The sequence below is a fragment of the Microplitis demolitor genome, chromosome 4, assembly GCF_026212275.2.
Source record: "Microplitis demolitor isolate Queensland-Clemson2020A chromosome 4, iyMicDemo2.1a, whole genome shotgun sequence".
Taxonomy (NCBI): Eukaryota; Metazoa; Arthropoda; class Insecta; order Hymenoptera; family Braconidae; genus Microplitis; species Microplitis demolitor.
This window is the reverse complement of record NC_068548.1, coordinates 1,084,968-1,107,163: the sequence shown is the minus strand read 5'-3', so window position 1 is coordinate 1,107,163 and position 22,196 is coordinate 1,084,968. Positions and strand designations below refer to the sequence as shown.

At 33.0% G+C, this 22,196-nt stretch overlaps 7 protein-coding genes across 12 annotated transcripts in view; 1 reads left to right on the top strand and 6 right to left on the bottom strand.

Annotated features, from left to right (window-relative positions):
• LOC103580504 (cytoplasmic dynein 2 heavy chain 1) overlaps positions 1-13,606 on the bottom strand; it is a 25,222-nt gene extending 11,616 nt beyond the window's left edge. For both annotated transcript variants that reach the window (XM_014439525.2, XM_053738474.1), the window contains exons 1-6: positions 13,245-13,606; positions 1,468-2,141; positions 1,047-1,402; positions 769-989; positions 312-710; positions 19-260 (exon numbers count right to left, since the gene is read on the bottom strand). In XM_014439525.2, coding sequence (XP_014295011.1) covers positions 19-260; positions 312-710; positions 769-989; positions 1,047-1,402; positions 1,468-2,141; positions 13,245-13,487 — 2,135 coding nt within the window. In that variant the 5' untranslated portion in view covers positions 13,488-13,606. The remainder of the gene's footprint in view (positions 1-18; positions 261-311; positions 711-768; positions 990-1,046; positions 1,403-1,467; positions 2,142-13,244) is intronic.
• On the bottom strand, positions 2,332-4,306 carry LOC103574662 (uncharacterized). Its single transcript, XM_053738475.1, has one exon. The coding sequence runs from the start codon at positions 4,242-4,244 to the stop codon at positions 2,391-2,393; it is 1,854 nt and encodes a 617-aa protein (XP_053594450.1). The 5' UTR covers positions 4,245-4,306; the 3' UTR covers positions 2,332-2,390.
• Positions 4,915-6,873, bottom strand: LOC103580756 (uncharacterized). Its single transcript, XM_053738476.1, has one exon. The coding sequence runs from the start codon at positions 6,818-6,820 to the stop codon at positions 4,991-4,993; it is 1,830 nt and encodes a 609-aa protein (XP_053594451.1). The 5' UTR covers positions 6,821-6,873; the 3' UTR covers positions 4,915-4,990.
• Odv-e66-18 (putative envelope protein ODV-E66-18) lies at positions 7,814-9,774 on the bottom strand. The gene is given in 1 exon segment (NM_001414788.1): positions 7,814-9,774. A coding segment is annotated over 1 exon segment (1,839 nt). The 5' UTR covers positions 9,715-9,774; the 3' UTR covers positions 7,814-7,875.
• Positions 9,974-22,196, top strand: LOC103574597 (transmembrane reductase CYB561D2). 5 transcript variants are annotated; one of them, XM_008554077.3, is made up of 3 exons: positions 9,974-10,550; positions 19,314-19,564; positions 21,560-22,196. In XM_008554077.3, the coding sequence occupies exons 2-3, from the start codon at positions 19,391-19,393 to the stop codon at positions 22,082-22,084; spliced, it is 699 nt and encodes a 232-aa protein (XP_008552299.1). In that variant the 5' UTR covers positions 9,974-10,550; positions 19,314-19,390; the 3' UTR covers positions 22,085-22,196. The 5 variants fall into 5 exon arrangements, with proteins under 5 accessions (XP_008552299.1, XP_053594452.1, XP_008552295.1 ...); XM_053738477.1 differs by having other exon boundaries at positions 10,538-10,610; XM_008554073.2 differs by lacking the exon at positions 9,974-10,550 and adding an exon at positions 18,426-18,497.
• On the bottom strand, positions 10,562-12,510 carry LOC103574600 (uncharacterized). The gene is given in 1 exon segment (NM_001414787.1): positions 10,562-12,510. A coding segment is annotated over 1 exon segment (1,908 nt). The 5' UTR covers positions 12,505-12,510; the 3' UTR covers positions 10,562-10,596.
• Positions 14,687-16,642, bottom strand: LOC103574598 (uncharacterized). Its single transcript, NM_001414774.1, has one exon. It carries the CDS (start codon positions 16,601-16,603, stop codon positions 14,726-14,728), a length of 1,878 nt encoding a protein of 625 aa, NP_001401703.1. The 5' UTR covers positions 16,604-16,642; the 3' UTR covers positions 14,687-14,725.

Here is a 22,196-nt window from a genome sequence, read left to right as displayed (position 1 = left end):
CACTTCAAATATACTTACCTATAAGCAATATCGAGTACTTTCAACAACTGACGGTCCCAATGCAGTTTCCAAGCCTTGGTATTCCCATAATTAGCATCCACATCATCAACAACGCTCCTCATTGTCTTGAGCGTGTCTTTCCACGCAACCTGACTTCCAATCAAATTGACAACCTCGCCTTTCAACAAATTAGCGACTAGGTCCCTCAAGTAGATATGCTTAGACGCGAGTTCAGAGTTCTGTCTCGCGAACTTTTGAACCTGAAACCAAAAACTTGTAGCTGATCACCCAAAAATCTGATAACCACTTACGTATTCTTTGAGCCGAGTGATATAGACATCGATGGCGTGCAAATCGGACCAAACGACTCCCTTCTGTTCCTGAACCGCACGCGCGAACTCCATGGCAGTCGTCAGCATCAGCGGCCTCTGTGAGGCTATCATACGGTCACCAATAGTATTATGAAAGTTAGCGATCTTCTGCAACTCACGTGCGCGACCAGCCAGTGCACCTGCGCGTTCCACGAGACTTTTAATCTCGCGTGGCAGCTCAATGCCCTGGCCCGAAAGCGCTCGTGCCTCTTTGATCAGAGTCATTAGTCGCGAGTCGTAGTTGACCTTCATCATACTGGTGCCGACGAGTTCTACGACTGCTGAGTCTGTTCCAAGGGTCAGTTCCTTCATAGCAATTGACTGTTGGGTGTCTTTTATCTATAAACATTCAATGCGTTGAAAATATAACGCATGCGCAGTGAGCAGCGTAACTTACCCACGCCTCCACCAGTTGCGCGCGTTTTGTTTCGGCTTCACGCGCAGCCACGTGGATTCGTTCGGTAGCAGGCTTGTAATTCGGTAGATCATTCAGCAATTCCTTAGAGAGTTTTTCTAAATTTTTTAGTTTATTTTCAGCGTAACGTGCAGCCTGGACTTCTTGCAATATATGCGGAATATCAAGAAGTTCTTTGACATCTGGACCTGATTGATAATTATCTACAAAACGAGATACTTTTTAGCCTGGCTTTGACGCGTTGGTGCACCAGGACTTACCTATGATGTCATCAATGGCAGAAAATAAATTTTCACGCTCTGTTCGTAGATTCTGTTTGATCCTTGGGCGCTTTATCAACTCAGTATACCGTTCGACCTCAGAGATCAAAACCACTGGCGTATCTATTTCGGCCAATTGTTTTTTCAACTTTTCAGTAACGCGTTCTTCAGCTGGGGCTAGATTTTCTTCAAATCTACGCTTGATCCTTTCCCATTCCATAGTTTTGTCGAGATCGAAGAGCGTCTTGTAGTCCTCGAATTGGTGAAGAAGATTTTCGGTATCGAGACTTTGGCGCTCGGAGTCCGTCAGCAAACGCGTCAACTGCCGATACTGGAGTCGTATTTCTGCGGTTTGTCTGCAACAAAAATAAGCGATTGATTAAGCAGTTAGTAGCCAATGACTGAAAGCAAGATGATTTACTTTAGGCGATCTCCAATCTGTGAACACTCGGCAGGAATGACTGGGGAACCCTTCCATGGATGTAAGGATTGATGTGGCCAGAACAAACTAGTGTGACGTTCGCAAGATGACACCCATTTTTCACAGATTGATGAAGCTGTCCAAGTTGCTTCGTCTTTTGATCTTGAATCTTTGTGAGTCACTTCATTCAGGAGTAACTGAACCAACGTCAGAATCTCGCGCCCGATTATATTGAGGAGCGTCTTCATTTTTGCTTCAGTGTAAATCGGAGTCTCCAGTTTCCATAAATCATCGATGTACCCACTGATTATTTCTATAGTCTCCTCTAGACCCGACAGACCATCGCGAGAGGTCGCTGCTGTTTCCAGCTCGGTCCTGATGTCTGCGATCAGTTTAATAGCATCCTGTATCGCTTTTTTCTCGCTGGTTTTTTTTGAACGTTCAAATTTTTCCCGCCAGTAAGTTTCTTCCTCCTGTAGACTCGCTGGGTCTCGCGGACCCAGAATGTCTTCTTCGATCTTTTTCAAGCAGGTTAACGTTACTCCGGATGACTGAAGCGTTGGGCTCCATACCTGACGCAATGATTCAAGAAACGTCGATCCAGGATTCCCGATCGTTGATGCCACTTGAACGAGATCATGGAAGTTATCCACCGTAACCTGAGATGATCTTAGCTTAAAACAAAAAAGAGTTACTATTAGAACTTATTTTCTGGCTAAACTATCAGAGATACATGAAAAATAATAAGAAACAAACTTGTAGCTCTTAAAATTTCCTACAAAAAAGGTTCTTATCGATTTCCATGTAAGTCCAGTAGTTTAGCTGCTAGATGTCTTCAAAGTTGGCCATCACCAAAGCAGCAAAAAAAAATGCAATTGTCATCAATTTTTCCAATGTTCATATCAACGTATCATTAACTATTATTACTGAGGTACATACATAAGTGTCTCAGAATCTCTTTTGAATATTGTATCGTTACCACTAGATACATCATGATGAGTTATACTAGCGTCACGCAAACTGCTTGAATTACCCGCGAGTATTATATCACCATTGCATTTGACAATATGATGGTCACCATGCAGTTCAATTACATACACGTCGCCATTAATAGTGAATGACATAGAATTATTCGCACTATCCCCATCAACTGTTTTAGGCTCAATGGTGTCATCAAATACCTGATACCATTTAACTATTTTCGGCTCTCCGCTGTCAGGGATAAGAACTCCTGTACCGGAATCATCAACAGAGGGTTTAATTTTCATTTTGTTACCAATATCTACGTCCTTTAATATTAATTTCAATGCCTTACCAGACTGATTTTTAATTTCGTATCGCATTACTAAACCATTGTCTGTACAGACACCCCTTTCCGAAATTACAACTTGGTCTCCATAGAAAGCTTTAAATTTATATTTATTGAACCAATACAGTAGTTTTTTATCTTTATAATTTTTCAAATGTCCAATGTAAGATTTTATTTCAGAACAAAATTCTGGAAGAGTGTAAGTGCTGCGTTTATCTTTGAAAGCTTCAAAACTATTATTATTTTCTTCAGCAAATGAAATTACACCCGGTTGAACTTTTAGTTTATCCCACTCCATTTTACTTTTATATTTACTATAATCAATTTCCGTGTGATATAATTTACGCATTTGAAGCCATCCAAGAGCGAATTGCTGATACCAATTATCAAATTCATAGGCAGCGATTCTATCACGTTGGACGCGCACCGAAAATACGAATTTTTCCGATTTGAATACTCCAAGACCAATGAAAGGAAAAATATTTACATCGTAATTTGGATTTCTTTCGTAATTCGGCCAATATCTTCTTAAAGTTTCTTTACAAGTTATTTTCGGATCCCGGCCAAACAGACCGTAGGGTATAAAATCCAATTTAGGATGAATAACCTTATGAAGTATTTTCATTATGGAATTACTTATACTTGATTTAAAACCAAGCTCCTTGTACGTGGATAGATAGAATTCTCCAAGTGTCAATATATATGAGAAACTCGGAATATTATTATGACAAATACATGAATAGTCTTGATATATACCATTTTGTACAACGTAATCCGGATTGAAGTGTACTTGCAGTTCCTTATGAAGCTCCGAAAATAATTCTGATTTTACTTCAAAATCATATTGCTTACGGTCGTACAAATAATTCGTCAGCAAACGTGGGATCGCTAGATAGACAAAGTTTACATGTGTCTGAACCGAGCCTACTGATTTATTCAATTTCGGCGTTATCTCAACAATTCTTCTGTGGCAGATGTCTTTTATTGCTCTATTTGTTCCGATGTACTCGTACATCGCGAGCATACGAGTAAATACTACGGAAATACCGTACCAATTATCGCGCCAAGGTACAACGTTCCTTCTTGTCAAAGTTCCTAGTTTTCCATCCATTTTTCTTATCAAATCTTCGACAATTGTTAAATACTCGGTCTTTTTGTTGTCTAATTGATACATTGACAACAATGCGATTCCAAACGTACTGAGCTCTCCGGTTTTTGGTCTTACTATCGTTGCTCTTGGATTTGTTAACTTTACTGTCTCCATAAATTTCGTTTCAAATGAAGTCTCCATGTGGGCAAAATAGTCGGAAGCTTTTTGTTCATTTTCGGGATCTATGTATTTATCATGCAAACATCTTTTTATACGCTCGAACTTTAAGCATGAAGGAGATTTAAGAACATTTAATGAAATGCACAATACTATTAAGATAATTTCTGTTACTAGTATCAGTAAGGTTATCTTCTTCATGTTTTCTAGACTTGTTACTAAAATATTTCATAACTCGTTGGCTTCTATAATAAAGAAAATAAAAAATGAAAATTTATTTTAAATAAATAGTCGAGAATTTGTGATGAGAAATAAGCATAGAATTATGAGAAATTTTTTACTTTCGCAGTAGTTTATATGTTATGGGGAAAAAATAGGCGCTGCGGACGCAGTCCTGTGGGAGCAAGAGGACGAAATCCTGTTGCAGTGATATGATTTTTTCTGTGGAATCAATTGAATAAGGAACAAGATTTATGTACGAAGATTTTTTGTCAGTATAATGAATTTTAAAATTTGGAACAAATTCAAATTTTGAAAAAACATTCAAATTTTGGAATGAAAATTCAAATTTTAAACGAAAATTCGAATTTTGAAAAAAATGAAATCAATAAAATGCTGTAAAAATTTGAAAAATTGAGTTATTGTAATATTTTTTTTTTTTTTTGAAATTATTCTATTTTCTATGCACAACAAGAAAAATAATAGAAATTATAAAAAAAAAAAAGTTTCAATGCTCAAATAATCGATTGAAAATAAAAAATTTAATTTTTTGACTTTTCAATCGCCAAAATCTTTATGAAACTGAATTTTTTGGGTATTGATTTGATTTTTTCATAAATCCGCCGAAGAGTAGAACAAAACGAAAAAAAAAAAAAATTGTGAAAAACTCTAATTTTCAATTTTGTATGGCCAAAATCCAGTGGAGTTCCACTTCTATATAATTACTATCAATTTTGCTGAGGTACATACATAAGTGTCTCAGAATCTCTTTTGAATACTGTATCTTTACCACTCGATGTATCATGATGAGTTATACTAGCGTCACGCAAACTGCTTGAATTACCCGCGAGTATTATATCACCATTGCATTTGACAATATGATAGTCACCATGCTGTTCAATTACATACATGTCGCCATTAATAGTAAATGACATAGAATTATTCGCACTATCCCCATCAACTGTTTTAGGCTCAATGGTGTCATCAAATACCTGATACCATTGAACTATTTTCGGCTCTCCGCTGTTAGGGATAAGAACTCCTGTACCGGAATCATCAACAGAGGGTTTAAATGTAATTTTGTTACCAATATCTGCGTCCTTTAATATCAATTTCAATGCCTTACCAGACTGATTTTTAATTTCGTATCGCATTACTAAACCATTGTCTGTACAGACACCCCTTTCCGAAATTACAACTTGGTCTCCATAGAAAGCTTTAAATTTATATTTATTGAACCAATACAGTAGTTTTTTATCTTTATAATTTTTCAAATGTCCAATGTAAGATTTTATTTCAGAACAGAATTCTGGAAGAGTGTAAGCAGTGCTGCGTTGATTTTTGAAAGCTTCAAAACTATTATTTTTTTCTTCAGCAAATGAAATTACACCCGGTTGAACTTTTAGTTTATCCCACTCCATTTTACTTTTATAATTCCTATAATCAATTTCCGTGTGATATAATTTACGCATTTGAAGCCATCCAAGAGCGAATTGCTGATACCAATTATCAAATTCATAGGCAGCGATTCCATCACGTTGGACGCGCACCGAAAATACGAATTTTTCCGATTTGAATACTCCAAGACCAATGAAAGGAAAAATATTTACATCGTAATTTGGATTTCTTTCGTAATTCGGCCAATATCTTTTTAAAGTTTCTTTACAAGTTATTTTCGGATCCCGGCCAAACAGACCGTAGGGTATAAAATCCAATTTAGGATGGAGAATCCTGTTCAATATTTCCGTCACGAAAGTACTAATATTTTCTTCAAGACCGAAAAAGCTGTATACCTCGAGACTAAAACCTCCGAGTCCGGTTATCGCTGAGAAAGTCGGGATATTCTTATTGTTAATACACGAATAGTCTTGATAAATACCATCTTTTACAGCATTACCTGTATTGGGTTTTAAATTTGTCATTTCTTTAAGATTATCAAATGGTTCTAATCTTGTCTCTTTTTCATATTCTTCAGGATTGTTCTTTTTTAGTGTTAATAAACGTGGGATCGCTACATGAATAATGTTAACTTTACCTTTGAATTCCATACCTAACGATCTATCTAATCTCGGCGTTATCTGAATAATTCTTCTGTGACAAATATCCATCACACCTTTATCTTTTCCGATGTACTCGTACATCGCGAGCATACGAGTCAACGAAATGGAACAGTGGTACCAATTACTACCCCAAGGAGTCATTCTCCTATCGGGGACTGGCCCTCCTAGTTTTTTGTCTATTCTTTTTATTAAGTCGTCAACGACTTCTAAGTACTGAGTCTTTGTATTGTCCAATTGGTACATTGATAACAGCGCAATTCCAAACGGAACGACGTTCTCTATCTTCTCTTCAAGTTCTTTTTTAAATGTCGCCTCCGGATCTCTCTGATAATTTGTCGCAGTTACTGCATAATTTGGTTCTACGTATTTATCGATCATAACTGATTTTATCTGTTCCAACTCACCACCTGAATCAGTACTAAATACAATGAACATGATAATCGATACTATTACAATAATTACTATTGCGAATAAGAATATGAAAGCTCTTTGCGTCATGTTTCTTAAATTTTATTCCAAATAATCGCACAACTCGTTGTCTTCTATAATAAGACGAATAAAAAATAAAAATTTATCTCAGACGAAAGTCGATGATTTCGATAAGAAATGAGTATCGAATTGCTCAACACTGTAATAATCTGTAAAACGATGACGATTTTTATAAATTCTCATCGAAAGTGACTAATGTTGATAATGGCCGTGTGTGCCGTCGCGATAACTGTCGTTGATACTAAGAAAAACAATTGAAGTCGGTACTAAGGAGTTAGGGAATTTTGTAAGGAATTCATCGAACGCTAGTAGAAGTTTGTTATTGGATCGGGTAACGAGATATTCGCGACGGAAGTTTTCGTCGGTTTTCACTGGCGCGATTTTTAAAATCTTTTGATGCGATTATCTAATGAACTAATTGAGATAATTGGAACTTTTTTTTTTTTAAATTACAGCTAAAACTATGTAGAATAGAATGTGACTATCGTTTTTATCGGTTAATTTTGAATAGTAGTAGAAATAAATGATAAATCACAGAAGTTAGCGACTCTGTTCAAAACGTGTCATTTTTTAAAGTCATCGCTAAGTGATTGTAATCAAAATCCAGGATCATGATGGTACTTAGGTCTTAGAGTGTTTAATTACGAACCTTTTGAGCGCCCGCAGAAGTCAGTTACTCGATTAGGTCCCGAGATATCGGGACCGAAAGTCTAAAAAACATTCCGGAGCGGTGCGACTATCTAATGAACAAATTGAAAAAATTAGGACTTTTTTTTTAAATTACAGCCAAAACTATGTAAAATAGAATAAAACTATAGTTTTTATCGGTCGGTTGCTATTTGAACTTACATTCTGGCTAACCAACCAGAATACCTGAAAAACGATAAAAACCAAACTTATAGATCTTGGAATTTTCTACAAAAAAGGTTCTTATCAATTTCCATGTAAGTCCAGTAGTTTAGCTGCTAGATATCTTCAAAGTTGGCCATCACCAAAGCAGCAAAAAAAAAAAGTAATTGTCATCAATTTTTCCAATGTTCATATCAACGTATCATTAACTATTATTACTGAGGTACATACATAAGTGTCTTAGAATCTCTTTTGAATACTGTATCTTTACCACTCGATGTATCATGATGAGTTATACTACCCTCACGCAAACTGCTTGAATTACCCGCGAGTATTATATCACCATTGCATTTGACAATATGATGGCCACCATGCTCTTCAATTACATACATGTCGCCATTAATAGTAAATGACATAGAATTATTCGCACTATCCCCATCAACTGTTTTAGGCTCAATGGTGTCATCAAATACCTGATACCATTTAACTATTTTCGGCTCTCCGCTGTTAGGGATAAGAACTCCTGTACCGGAATCATCAACAGAGGGTTTAATTTTCATTTCGTTACCAATATCTGCGTCCTTTAATATCAATTTCAATGCCTTACCAGACTGATTTTTAATTTCGTATCGCATGACTAAACCATTGTCTGTACAGACACCCCTTTCCGAAATTTCAACGTTTTTTCCATAGAATTTTTCAAATTTATATTTATTGAACCAGTACAGTAGTTTTCTATCCTTATGACCATTCAAGTGCCCAATATAGGATCGAATGTCTTGACAAAAACTGGGAAGAAGGAAATAAGTCTCGGTTTCTTGTGGTTTTTTGAAATTATCAAAATTATCATTTTTGGCATCATCAAATGAAATTACACCCGGTTGAAATTTAAGTTTATCCCACATTATCACACTTCCTTGTTCACTTTTATATTTATTGTAATTAATATCCTTGCAATATAATTTACGCATTTGAATCCATCCGAGAGCGCATTGATAGTACCACTTATCGCTCTCATAGGCAGCGATGTTCTTACGTTGGACGCGCAATGAAAATATGAAGTTTGGTGATTTAAATACGCCGAGACCAATGAATGGGAATATATTTACGTCGTAATTTGGATTCCTAGTGTAATTTGGCCAATGGTTTCTCAAATCCATATCCCAAACTATTTTTGGATACCGGCCGAACAGACCGTAGGGTATAAAATCCAGTTCCGGATGGAGGAGTTTGTCCAATAATTCCTTTACAAATGTACTTCTATTTTCTTCATATTTGAGCTCGCGATATGCATCGAGATAAAAACCTCCGAGTCCAGCTACCGCTGCGAAAGTCGGGTTGTTGTCATTATGAATACACGAATGGTCTTGATAAACACCAGTTCTTACAACATCATCTGTACTGGGTTTTAAATTCATTTGATTTTGAAGCTCTCTAAATTCATTTGTTTTTATATCTGCTTCATACAAATCCGGCCTGTTCTTTTTAAGTGTCAATAAACGTGGAATCCCTATTAAGATAATGTTAGTATCTGTCCGTTTATACCCTAATGAATGACCCAATCTCGGCGTTATCTGAATAATTCTTCTGTGACAAATATCCATCACACCTTTATCTTTTCCGATGTACTCGTACATCGCGAGCAACCGAGTCAGAGAAATGGAACAGTGGTACCAATTAGAACCCCAAGGTACTGTGTTATTACTTTTTACTGGTCCTCCTAGTTTTTTGTCTATTCTTTTTATTAAGTCTTCAACGTCTTCTAAGTACTGAGTCTTTGTATTGTCCAATTGGTACATTGATAACAGCGCAATTCCAAACGGAACGACGTTCTCTATCTTCTGTTTAAGTTCGTTTTCAAATGTCGCCTTCGGATCTCTCTGATAATTTGTCGCAGTTACTGCATATTTTGGTTCTACGTATTTATCGATCATAACTGTTTTTATCTGTTCCAACTCAACACCTGAATCAGTACTAAATACAATGAACATAATAATCGATACTATTACAATAATTACTATTGCGAATAAGAATATGAAAGCTCTTTGCGTCATGTTTCTTAAATTTTATTCCAAATAATCGCACAACTCGTTGTCTTCTACAATAAGACGAATAAAAAATAAAAATTTATCTCAGACGAAAGTCGATGATTTCGATAAGAAATGAGTATCGAATTGCTCAACACTGTAATAATCTGTAAAACGATGACGATTTTTATAAATTCTCATCGAAAGTGACTAATGTTGATAATGGCCGTGTGTGCCGTCGCGATAACTGTCGTTGATACTAAGAAGGAATTCATCGAACGCTAGTAGAAGTTTGTTATTGGATCGGGTAACGAGATATTCGCGACGGAAGTTTTCGTCGGTTTTCACTGGCGCGATTTTTAAAATCTTTTGATGCGATTATCTAATGAACTAATTGAGATAATTGGAACTTTTTTTTTTTAAATTACAGCTAAAACTATGTAGAATAGAATGTGACTATCGTTTTTATCGGTTAATTTTGAATAGTAGTAGAAATAAATGATAAATCACAGAAGTTAGCGACTCTGTTCAAAACGTGTCATTTTTTAAAGTCATCGCTAAGTGATTGTAATCAAAATCAAGGATCATGATGGTACTCAGGTCTTAGAGTGTTTAATTACGAATCTTTTGAGCGCCCGCAGAAGTCAGTTACTCGATTAGGTCCCGAGATATCGGGACCGAAAGTCTACAAAACATTTCGGAGCGGTGCGACTATCTAATGAACAAATTGAAAAAATTAGGACTTTTTTTTTAAATTACAGAATTTCCTACAAAAAAGGTTCTTATCAATTTCCATGTAAGTCCAGTAGTTTAGCTGCTAGATATCTTCAAAGTTGGCCATCACCAAAGCAGCAAAAAAAAATGTAATTGTCATCAATTTTTCCAATGTTCATATCAACGTATCATTAACTATTATTACTGAGGTACATACATAAGTGTCTTAGAATCTCTTTTGAATACTGTATCTTTACCACTAGATACATCATGATGAGTTATACTAGCGTCACGCAAACTGCTTGAATTACCCGCGAGTATTATATCACCATTGCATTTGACAATATGATAGTCACCATGCTGTTCAATTACATACATGTCGCGATTAATAGTAAATGACATAGAATTATTCGCACTATCCCCATCAACTGTTTTGGGCTCAATGGTGTCATCAAATACCTGATACCATTGAACTATTTTCGGCTCTCCGCTGTCAGGGATAAGAACTCCTGTACCGGAATCATCAACAGAGGGTTTAATTTTCATTTTATTACCAATATCTGCGTCCTTTAATATCAATTTCAATGCCTTACCAGACTGATTTTTAATTTCGTATCGCATGACTAAACCATTGTCTGAACAGACACCCCTTTCCGAAATTTCAACATTTTCTCCATAGAAATCTCCAAACTCATATTTATTGAACCAGTACAGTAGTTTTCTATCCTTATGACCATTCAAGTGCCCAATATAGGATTTAATGTTTCGACAGTACTTTGGAAGAGTTGCATTAGGGTTCGTAGTACGGAAAGCATCGAATTTATTGTCTTTATCTTCAGCAAATGAAACGACACCCGGTTGTATTTTTAGATCTTTCCACAGCATTTCACTGTTATATGAACTATAATTAACTCCCACAAGATATAATTTGCGCATTTGAATCCATCCAAGAGCGTATTCCTGAACCCATTTACTGTATTCGTAGGCAGCCATGCCCTCACGTTGGACGCGCAACGATAATATGAAATTTTGCGATTTGAATACACCCAGACCCATGAAAGGAAATATATTTACGTCAAAATCTGGACTTCTTTGGTAATCCGGCCAGTACTTCTCTAAAATTTCGTTACAAGTTATTCTTGGATCCCGGGTAAACAGACCGTAGCCTATGAAATTCAAGTTCTGATGGATGGTTTTGTCTAATATTTTCTTTACAACATCACTTATACCTTCTTTAAAACCGAGCGCACGGTATACATTGATATAAAAACCTCCAAGTGTGAGTAGGTATGCAAAATTAGGTATAACTGTGTGACAAATACATGAATAGTCTTGATAAATACCATTTTTTATTTCATTATCAGAATTGTAAATTATCTGAAATTGTCGATCCATATTTACAAATAAGTCTGATTTTACTTCCGAGTCATAAACCAATCTGTGGTATAAATAATTTGTCAATAAACGAGGAATCGCTAAATAGACAAGATTGACACCATCCCGTTTGAAGCTTAATGATCTATCCAATGTCGGTGTTATCTGAAGAATTCTACGGTCACAAATATTTTTTACTTCATCATTTGTTCCGATGTATTCATACATCGCGAACATACGATTCAAGGTAACAGAAAAGTAGTACCAATTACTGTACCAAGGTATAAATAACAATGGTTCCGTATATTTTTTTAATGTGTTTAGTTGTTCATTTATTTTTACTATCAAATCTTCAACGATTTTCAAATACTCGGTCTTTTTATTATCTAACAGGTACATTGATAACAACCCAATTCCAAAGTTACTGAGTTCTCCAGTTTTTGGTCTTGGTACCATTCTTCGTGTTCTTGGTATATATGAATTTTCCATGAACATATCTTGGAATGCTGTCTCCATTTTTCCGAGATACTCCTTCGCCATTTCTTTATATGTTGGATCTATGGATGAATACATTGAATTTTTAATCCGCACCAATGGGTCTTTAGACGACTCGTTGGAAGAAGGCGGCTCATAGGAACCAAATAGTTTAGTAGTTACGAGAACTATATATATAATACACAGTACTGTTATAATAATTTCTATTATAAACATAAAGAAAAGAATCTCCATATTGTTTTTTTGATTCACTACTGTATAATTTAATAAATTTTTGTCTTCTACTATAACGCAACTATAAAAGAAAAACTATTCTTTTTTGATAATGGCCGTGTGTGCCGTCGCGATAACTGTCGTTGATACTAAGAAAAACAATTAAAGTCGGTACTCAGGAGTTAGGGAATTTTATAAGGAATTCATCGAACGCTAGTAGAAGTTTGTTATTGGATCGGGTAACGAGATATTCGCGACGGAAGTTTTCGTCGGTTTTCACTGGCGCGATTTTTAAAATCTTTTGATGCGATTATCTAATGAACTAATTGAGATAATTGGAACTTTTTTTTTTTAAGTTACAGCTAAAACTATGTAGAATAGAATGTGACTATAGTTTTTATCGGTTAATTTTAAATAGTAGTAGAAATAAATGATAAATCACAGAAGTTAGCGACTCTGTTCAAAACGTGTCATTTTTTAAAGTCATCGCTAAGTGATTGTAATCAAAATCCAGGATCATGATGGTACTCAGGTTTTAGAGTGTTTAATTACGAATCTTTTGAGCGCCCGCAGAAGTCTGTTACTCAATTAGGTCCCGAGATATCGGGTCCGGAAGTTTAAAAAACTCATTTCGGAGAGATTCCTGGTTTTTAAAACTTCAAAGCCCAATTAGCTCTGGAACTTATTGGGTTATTGCTAAACATTTTGTCCAATTACTTGGCCAAAATATGAACGAATCACGTGACTGAGCAAATAAATACCTTAAAAAATACGAGACATTTTGTGGCAGACTGAGGCTCGCTAGTCAATTTTAAACCTCCATCATCATTTCCGTCGCATTTTCCAGCGCAAATACTCCGATTGTTTGCAGTATCTAGAAATTTATCCAACACTGCGTGATCTTCGGGATTCAATAAGTCGAAAGCACTTTTTTTAACATCGATTCCGAAGAAATTTATTGCAGTTGACAAAATAAAATTTTCTCTTTTATCAGTCGCCAGCATTTTAATTTATCACGTTCTAGATAAATTCGCACTCAAGCACGTGACTTATCAACTATTTATTACTTATAGAACAAATGAAAACTGAACTGCACGAATGAACAGGTAACGATTCAAGCAGTGTGTTGATTGTTATCCCTTCCGTCGTCAAGGCAACGCACGTAATATTTTTATCTCACTCTAGACACGTGCGGAGAACCCTCTGATCATAACACGCGCATGGTATTAAAGGAGATAATCGAAAAAAAAAAACATTATATCAACTATTTCTACTTTTTTTTAATTCTCATTACTTTCAATTACTTATAACGTCGAAAGTATTGAACTTATGAAAGAATTTATAGAAACCTTTTTTTAAGGAAATTTAATTTTCTATAAAAAAGGTCTCTATTGCCTTTTGCCTAAATCCAAAATTTTAGATGCTAGGGCCTTATATAGTTTCAAACTTTATAAAAAAAAATAAAAATTCCCAAATTTAAAACTTTAAATCAAAATTACTCTCAACCTATCAAAGATACTCAAAAAATGATAAGGACTAATCTTGTAGCTCTTGAAATTCTCTACAAAAAAGGTTCTTACCAACTTTTACATAAATCCAAAAGTTTAGACGCTAGGGCTTTATATATATCCAAACCTTATAAAAAAAAATCAAAATTCCCAAATTTAAAACTTTAAATCAAAATTACTCTCAACCTATCAAAGATACTCAAAAAATGATAAGGACTAATCTTGTAGCTCTTGAAATTCTCTACAAAAAAGGTTCTTACCAACTTTTACATAAATCCAAAAGTTTAGACGCTAGGGCTTTATATATATCCAAACCTTATAAAAAAAATCAAAATTCCCAAATTTAAAACTTTAAATCAAAATTACTCTCAACCTATCAAAGATACTCAAAAAATGATAAGGACTAATCTTGTAGCTCTTGAAATTCTCTACAAAAAAGGTTCTTACCAACTTTTACATAAATCCAAAAGTTTAGACGCTAGGGCTTTATATATATCCAAACCTTATAAAAAAAATCAAAATTCCCAAATTTAAAACTTTAAATCAAAATTACTCTCAACCTATCAAAGATACTCAAAAAATGATAGGAGCCAATCTTGTAGCCCTTAGAATTCTCTACAAAAAAGGTCCTTACCAACTTTTACGTAAATCCAACACCTCACCCACTACGACCACCCTAAAAACACCTGACCCAAAAAAATAATAATTCAATAAATCTCAAATATTCAAATTATCTACAGCCGATACATAAGTGTCTTACTGTCCAATTGAAACCGATAATTATTTCCCCCTTCCTCATGATCAATAATTTCTTTACTAAACGTCTTATAACTACCAGCGAGTGTCAAAACCCCATTGCGTCTGACAACATGATAATCATCATAAGACTCAATCAAATAATTATCACTTCCCACGGAAAAGGAAATATGCTGTTGCGTTCTATCCAAATTAACAACCCAAGGTTTAACTTCCGTTTGAAAAACTTGCCGCCAATTTATTACTTTCCTAGAATTTTTTTCCAGTCTCACCACACCCTCGCTGTAATTCATCCCCAAGAATTTACCTTCAAACTGCATCAAATTGTCATCAATATCATTATCACTCAATTTTATGTTTAAGACTCTATCCGATTTATTATTGACGTCATATCTCATAACCAAACCATTTTCCGTGCAAACCCCGAATTCAATGACGTCAACATTTTGGTACATGTCAAAATTATATTCATTTCTCCAATACATCACCACTTTTTTGCCATTTTCCAGCAGTCCAATCAATGACTTAACATCATTCCGCATAAATTGCTTGCGACCAGATTTAGGTTTCAATTTTTCAAAATCATTTGGTTGGTCATCAGCAAAAGATGTCACACCTGGTTGTAATTTAAGTTCAGGCCATTTCATTCCATTTTCATATTTACTGTAATCGACGTCTGTAAGATATAATTTACGCATTTGAATCCATCCCGCGGGAAATTCAAAATTATCTGGATCGCTTTCGTAGGCCGCAATGTCCTCACGTTGAACACGCAACGAAAATACAAATTCCGGTGATTTAAATACACCGAGACCAATATGAGGAAATATTTTCGCGCCAAATTTTGAATTTTTTTCATAATTCGGCCAATTATTTGACAAAATTTCAGTGCAATTTATTATTGGCTCGACTCCAAATAATCCGTAAGGTATAAAATTCATCGTTGGGTGAAGAATTTTGTCAAATGTTCCGGTAATAAACCCATCGATGTCCACGGGGTAATCTAGTGTGCGAAATGCGACTGTATAAAATTCACTGAATTTTGATAAATTTTCAAAAGTCGCGACTTTATTTTCCACACACGAGCCGTCAAAATAAATTCCATTGCTAGTAATGTCGGTGGTGTAATTAAGTGTGCATATTTTTTCAGCAAGGAACGGAAATATTTCCAATTCGGTGTCACTGTAAAATTGGTTAAGGTCATTAATGTAATTAGTAATTAATCTGGTAATCAAAATTGAAGCCAAGTCGAGTCCGTCTCGGACCTGACCCAAAGATTCATTAATTTTCGGAATTATTTTTACAATTAATTTGTGAGAATTTTGTTTAAGTTCTTTATCACCGTCGGTTAATTGATAGGTTGCGAGCATGCGCGTTAGTAAAATTGAAATGTCGTACCAATTAATGTTCCATGGTATTTTCTTATCAGTTAATGTTAGGTTTAATCTATCATATGTATTCTGTATAAGATTTTCAGCGACGGATAAATAACTTTTTTTGTTTGTCTCCACGTATTTTGAAATCATCGCGATGCTAAAGAAAGAAATTTCACGAATATTAGGTATGCCTTTATTAACGAAATATTTATCGTATGCTTCGGTAAAATAAATTTCGTATTTGTTGAATAAGTCGGCGTACTTGGGTAGGAGTGGATTTTTTGACAGAGATTTTTTTAATTTGGTAATAAAATCTTGTACTGGTTTCATGACAAATTTTTCATCGGATTTTGAGTCATCTACATATATTTGTGGGATTGGTGAAGAATCTTCTTCGGTTGGTTCTTCGAGGGGTTGTGACATATAATATATTACGCCGATTATAAAAATTACTAGTAGTAATATGACGATAAATAACATGGGACTTTTTTTTGGAGTAAGCGCAAAATATGTTTGTTTTGTCTTCTATAATAAAGTGTAAAAAAAAAAAAAAAAAAAAAAAGGGGAATTTAAGTTTTAAAATCGAATGGAGGAAAGTATTTTTGATTTCAGTAACACAGGAAAACTGGAAATGAAATTCTGCGTAAAATGAGTACCCACAAGAGTATATTTGAAAATAGTTAATAATTAGTGATATTAATTAATCGATTAATTAATCAAAATTTAGTAATTTTGAAATAGGGCTTGTGGGTACTCAAAGTAGAGGAAATTTCCTGGGGAATGAGGAATTAATTATGAAATTTTGATAAATAATACTATTGCTACGATTATAAAAATTCCTGATATTATAAAGACAATAAATAACGCAGGAGTTTGGCATGATTGCAAAATATATTTAGCTTATCTTCTACAGTAAAGCGGAAATGAAATTCTGCGTAAAATGAGTACCCACAAGAGTATATTTGAAAATAGTCAATAATAAGTGATATTAATTAATCGATTAATTAATCAAAATTTAGTAATTTTGAAGTAAGGCTTGTGGGTACTTAAAGTAGAGGAAATTTCCCGGGGAATCTGATAATAATTTTAAAATTTTGATAAATTCAGTCATGGAGAGAGAAAGTCTTCAATATAGGTCAACGGACTCATAACGCGTCGTACTGTACATTAATTTTGTCTTCTATAATAAAGAGTAAAAAAAAAAAAAAAAGACAAAAATCTAAAAGTGACTTTTTAATTTTTTGAAACATGTAAGCTTTTATATAGTGTGACTTTAATTTTAATAGCACAGGAAAATTCGAGATAAAATTCTGCGTAAAATGAGTACCCACAAGGGTATATTTAAGAATAATCAATAATTAGTGATATTAATTAACCGATTAATTAATAAAAATTCATTTATTTTAAAATTAGGGTTGTGGGTATTCAAACTAGAGGAAATTTCCCGGGTAATCAGAAAAAAATAATGAAATTTTATTTGAAAGCAAGTCGTGAGTACAAAAGTATGAAATAATATATAAAATTAAACTGTACTCGATTTTTTATTTTTTATCCAAACTTTAATTTAAAAAAACGCTCTTATTAAATTTAAAAATTTTAATTTTGAATTTTTCTATCACAGAAATTGCCTATTTTTATTTTCGTACAATAAATCTATTTATCTAAAGACCTAGTGTCTAAACTATTAAGTTTACATAAAATTTCCTTAGAACCTTTTCGATAGAAAATTTAATTTTCTACAAATTCATTTCTTACAACTTTCACCATATCTTCAATATTAAACCCACAATTCCTTGTTTAAAAAAAATTTCTTTATTAAAAAAAAAATCGGTCTGTCGGTTGACCCTGCGAGCCAGCCCCAAAACTTCCCGCCTATTTCGATCTTCATGAGCTCGAAAAATTGTCGTAGATACATTTTCGAGCTCTTCGAGCTGAAGTTAATAACTTCCCGAATTTTTTAAAATTTTCAATTTTTTTAGCGGGAATTTAAAAAATTTGATTCCCGCCATTAAAATAAAATAAACTAAACCCAGTATGTTTTCAATTAGGGTTTGATTAACATCTTAACTCAATGTAAGTTTTTAAGGTTTGAAAAAAAAAAAAAAAAAATTCTTTAAATCGAATCGCGGCTTCGTCCGCGATCTTGACCGCAGCTGCGATTTATGAATGAGTCAATTGTATCCTATTTGCTCTCATCTTTATTACACTATAGCTCCATAATATATAGACATATATTGTGTTGAAATATATCCAAGAAGATAAAAAAAAAAAATAATAACAATAATTATGTAGCCTTGCATACAAGCAAAGTTTTCAGTCGACGCGTTGCCTCTCTATTAAACGGACGTTTATTTTATTAATTATTATTATTGAAGTAAGAAAAAAATTTTTTCTTTGTAATTAAAAAAAAATAAAAGTGAATTTTTTGAAAATCGCGGGTTTAAAATTAATTTTTTTTTTTTTTTTTTTTTTGTCACAAAAAAGGAGGTAAATAATAAGAAAATTGCACGAGGTCACATGTCGTGAGTACTGTGTACGTATGTGCCGAGTACTGAGTCTAAGTAGAATGCATAGAATTTAAATTACATTTTTATTAATTAGACGTATTTACGTTAGACTGAAAAATATTTTTTGGTTAAATGCAAATAACTTTTTACCTATTGAAGCTACAAAAAAAAAGTTAAATACTTTTTTGTAGAAAATTTAATAATAAACAAATTTATTTATGTAAAATTTTTTGATATTTTGAATATTTTCGCGGGAATTTTAAATTTTTCAAATGAGTCGGAGCTCGGAGAAAATAAAGATTTTGAGCCGGAATCTTTGGAATTCAAATTCTGGGACAAGGAGTAAAAATTTTGAAAAATAGTCTCTGACAAATTTGTAGGAAATTGAATTTCCTACAAAAAAGTATTCTTATGTTTTTTTTGTAAAAGTGATATTTTCGCTGTAATGTTGAGTTGAATGTTAAGTTAGTAAAATTTTTTTATTTTTTTTTTTGAAGAGGAATTAGAAAAATTACAATAAATTATAATTCCATTGTCATTATTTTTTAATATAATTAAATAATAATAATAAATAATACATGATGAGACGCGTGACTCACGAAAAAATTCTTATGTAAATTATATGTAATAGAATATTATTTTTCCTTACAGTTAATTTTCCTCGTTTAATTTTTCATTTATAGAAATCGCTACTGTACTGATAGAAGAGCTATTCTATATGATATAGTTTTGATAACAAGCGGATTTGATAAACATTGAAATGACGAGTGAACAAGGAAATGTTGAGAAAATAATTAATAGTCCGGGAACGATAAATATTGTGGTGACAGTAATAACACATGTGTTATTATTAATCCCAGCATTTTATATTATTGTTGTTTATTTTATTAAGTATTCATTTTTTTCTTGGCATCCTATTTTGACTGTCCTTGGGGTAAGTTAAATTTTTTGTAACATGTCTATATGTATGCATACGTGAATTATTTATTTAAATAAAGAAAAAATTTTGAATTTATTTTTTATAAAAGTGGTATCTATATAAGGACCTAGCAGCTAAACTATTGGATTTATGAAAAAGTTACAAGAGACCTTTTTTGTAGAAAATTTCAAGAGCTACAAGATTAGTCCTTATCACTTTTTGAGTATCTTTGATAGGTTGAGAGTAATTTTGATTTAAAGTTTTAAATTTGGGAATATTTATTTTTTTTTATGAAGTTTGAAACTATATAAGGCCCTAGCGTCTAAAATTTTGAATTTATGTAAAAGTTGGTAAGGACTTTTTTTGTAGAGAATTTTAAGAGCTACAAGATTAGTCCTTATCATTTTTTGAGTATCTTTGATAGGTTGAGAGTAATTTTGATTTAAAGTTTTAAATTTGGGAATTTTGATTTTTTTTATAAGGTTTGGATATATATAAAGCCCTAGCGTCTAAACTTTTGGATTTATGTAAAAGTTGGTAAGGACCTTTTTTGTAGAGAATTTCAAGAGCTACAAGATTAGTCCTTATCATTTTTTAAATATCTTTGATAGGTTGAGAGTAATTTTGATTTAAAGTTTTAAATTTGGGAATTTTAATTTTTTTTTTATAAAGTTTGGAACTATATAAGGCCCTATCGTCTAAAATTTTGAATTTATGTAAAAGTTGGTAGAGACCTTTTTTGTAGAGAATTTCAAGAGCTACAAGATTAGTCCTTATCATTCTTTTGATATCTCTGATAGTTAAAGAGTAATTTTAAATTAAAGTCTTAGTGGTCTAAAAAATTAAGAATTTTTAGTGTTAGAGTCGTGAAAAAATTAAATTTTGAAGTTTTAATTAAAATTTTAAGAAAAATAAATTTCAAAAAGTTTGCTTTAAGGTCTAGAAATTCAGATATAGGAACTACATGAGTATTTTTTTAATAAAATTGTGATAAGATAATATTTGGGATTTAAAAGAATGAAATCGTAATTTGAGGATTTTTAAAAAATAAAAATTTTTTTCAATTTCGTGAGTAGCGTAGAAAAACATAACATGAAATTCTGCGTAAAATGAGTACCGACAAGAATATATTTCAAGATAGTCAATAATATATGTGATTAATTAATTGAAGTTCATTGATTTTAATCATGAGGTTGTGGGTACTTAATTAATCGGAAATTCGACGAGAATTTTGAAAATTCTGATGAATTTTTTATTTAATGTTCGTAGTGAGTCAAAAAATAAGTAATGATAAGTTTAATTAAATTATCAGCTTAAATTAAAAGACAAGTATTTTTTTAAGAAATGATTTTGCTGCCGTTGTCTGATATATTTAGGCAACGAATAGATAAAAAAAATTATTGTCATCCTCATGATTAGATAAAGTTACATAGTAGCCTCGTTATCTTCAAGTACTTGATAATCTCTCACTTAATTACTCTACCCAAAATAAGCTAATTATTTTTGACATAAATGTCCCACAAAATTAAAGAAAAAAAAAATTACAAATTTAAAAATTCAAAATTTCCCGCCCTTCCGAAATTTCAAACTATTTTTAAAAATCAAATATTCTCGCTGAATAACTGGATTTACAGAAAAATTGCACAGGACCTTTTTTGTAGTAAATTAAATTCTCTACAAAAATGATCTCATACATTTATTTCATATCTCTCATATTTTCGCCGGAATTTGAATTTCAAAGTTCAAAGAATTTTTCCACTTTTTTAAAACAGTAATTTTGAACCCCGAGTTTATAATAAAAATTCTGACGTAACTATCGCAATTACAAAAAAATTATAAGAGACCTTTTTTGTAGTAAATTAAATTTCCTACAAGATTGTTCCTTATCATTTTTATCATATCTCCAATAGTAAGCCCGCAATCAGCGTCCAAAGCCTAAATGTACAAGATAAGAATAAAAAACAAATTTTACGATTTTTACTGAGTTTAAAAAAAAATTCTTATGTCCAGGTGGGATTACTGATATTCGAAGGAATATTCGCAATATCCGGAGAGGCAAATTTGATAGCACGAGTCACACGTGCCAATAGAATAACAATTCACTGGATATTAATAACCACAGGATTAACGTTGATGGGAATTGGGCTAATAATTGCGGTGGTTAATAAAAACCGCCTTAATAAATATCATTTTAGTACAACCCATGGGCAACTGGGACTCAGTGCTATTGTCATTTCCTGCGTGGTTGCAGGATTTGGTATTATTGCCAATAATACGCGTTGGCTGTATCCCCGAGTAAGGCCGGTCCTAATAAAAGTCGCCCATGCACTTGGTGGCATCACAATTGCTATTATCTTTATCGCAACAATTATTAATGGTACTTACAAGCATTCATTCCCTGGCACGGATGTCGGCAGAGATATTTCATTCGCGTGTTATTTTTTCGCTGGTCTTTTCTTACTTTTCAAACCCATACTCGGCGCGGTTTCAAGGTCACGCGTTATTTTAAAACCAGCACAGACACAAGCCGCGTAAATTAGTATAAATGTTTAATTTTTTACTGTACCTATATAATTAATTAACAAAAATAAAACAATTCTGTAAAAATAAATAATTAATTAAATATTTTTGTAATAAAATTTTACTT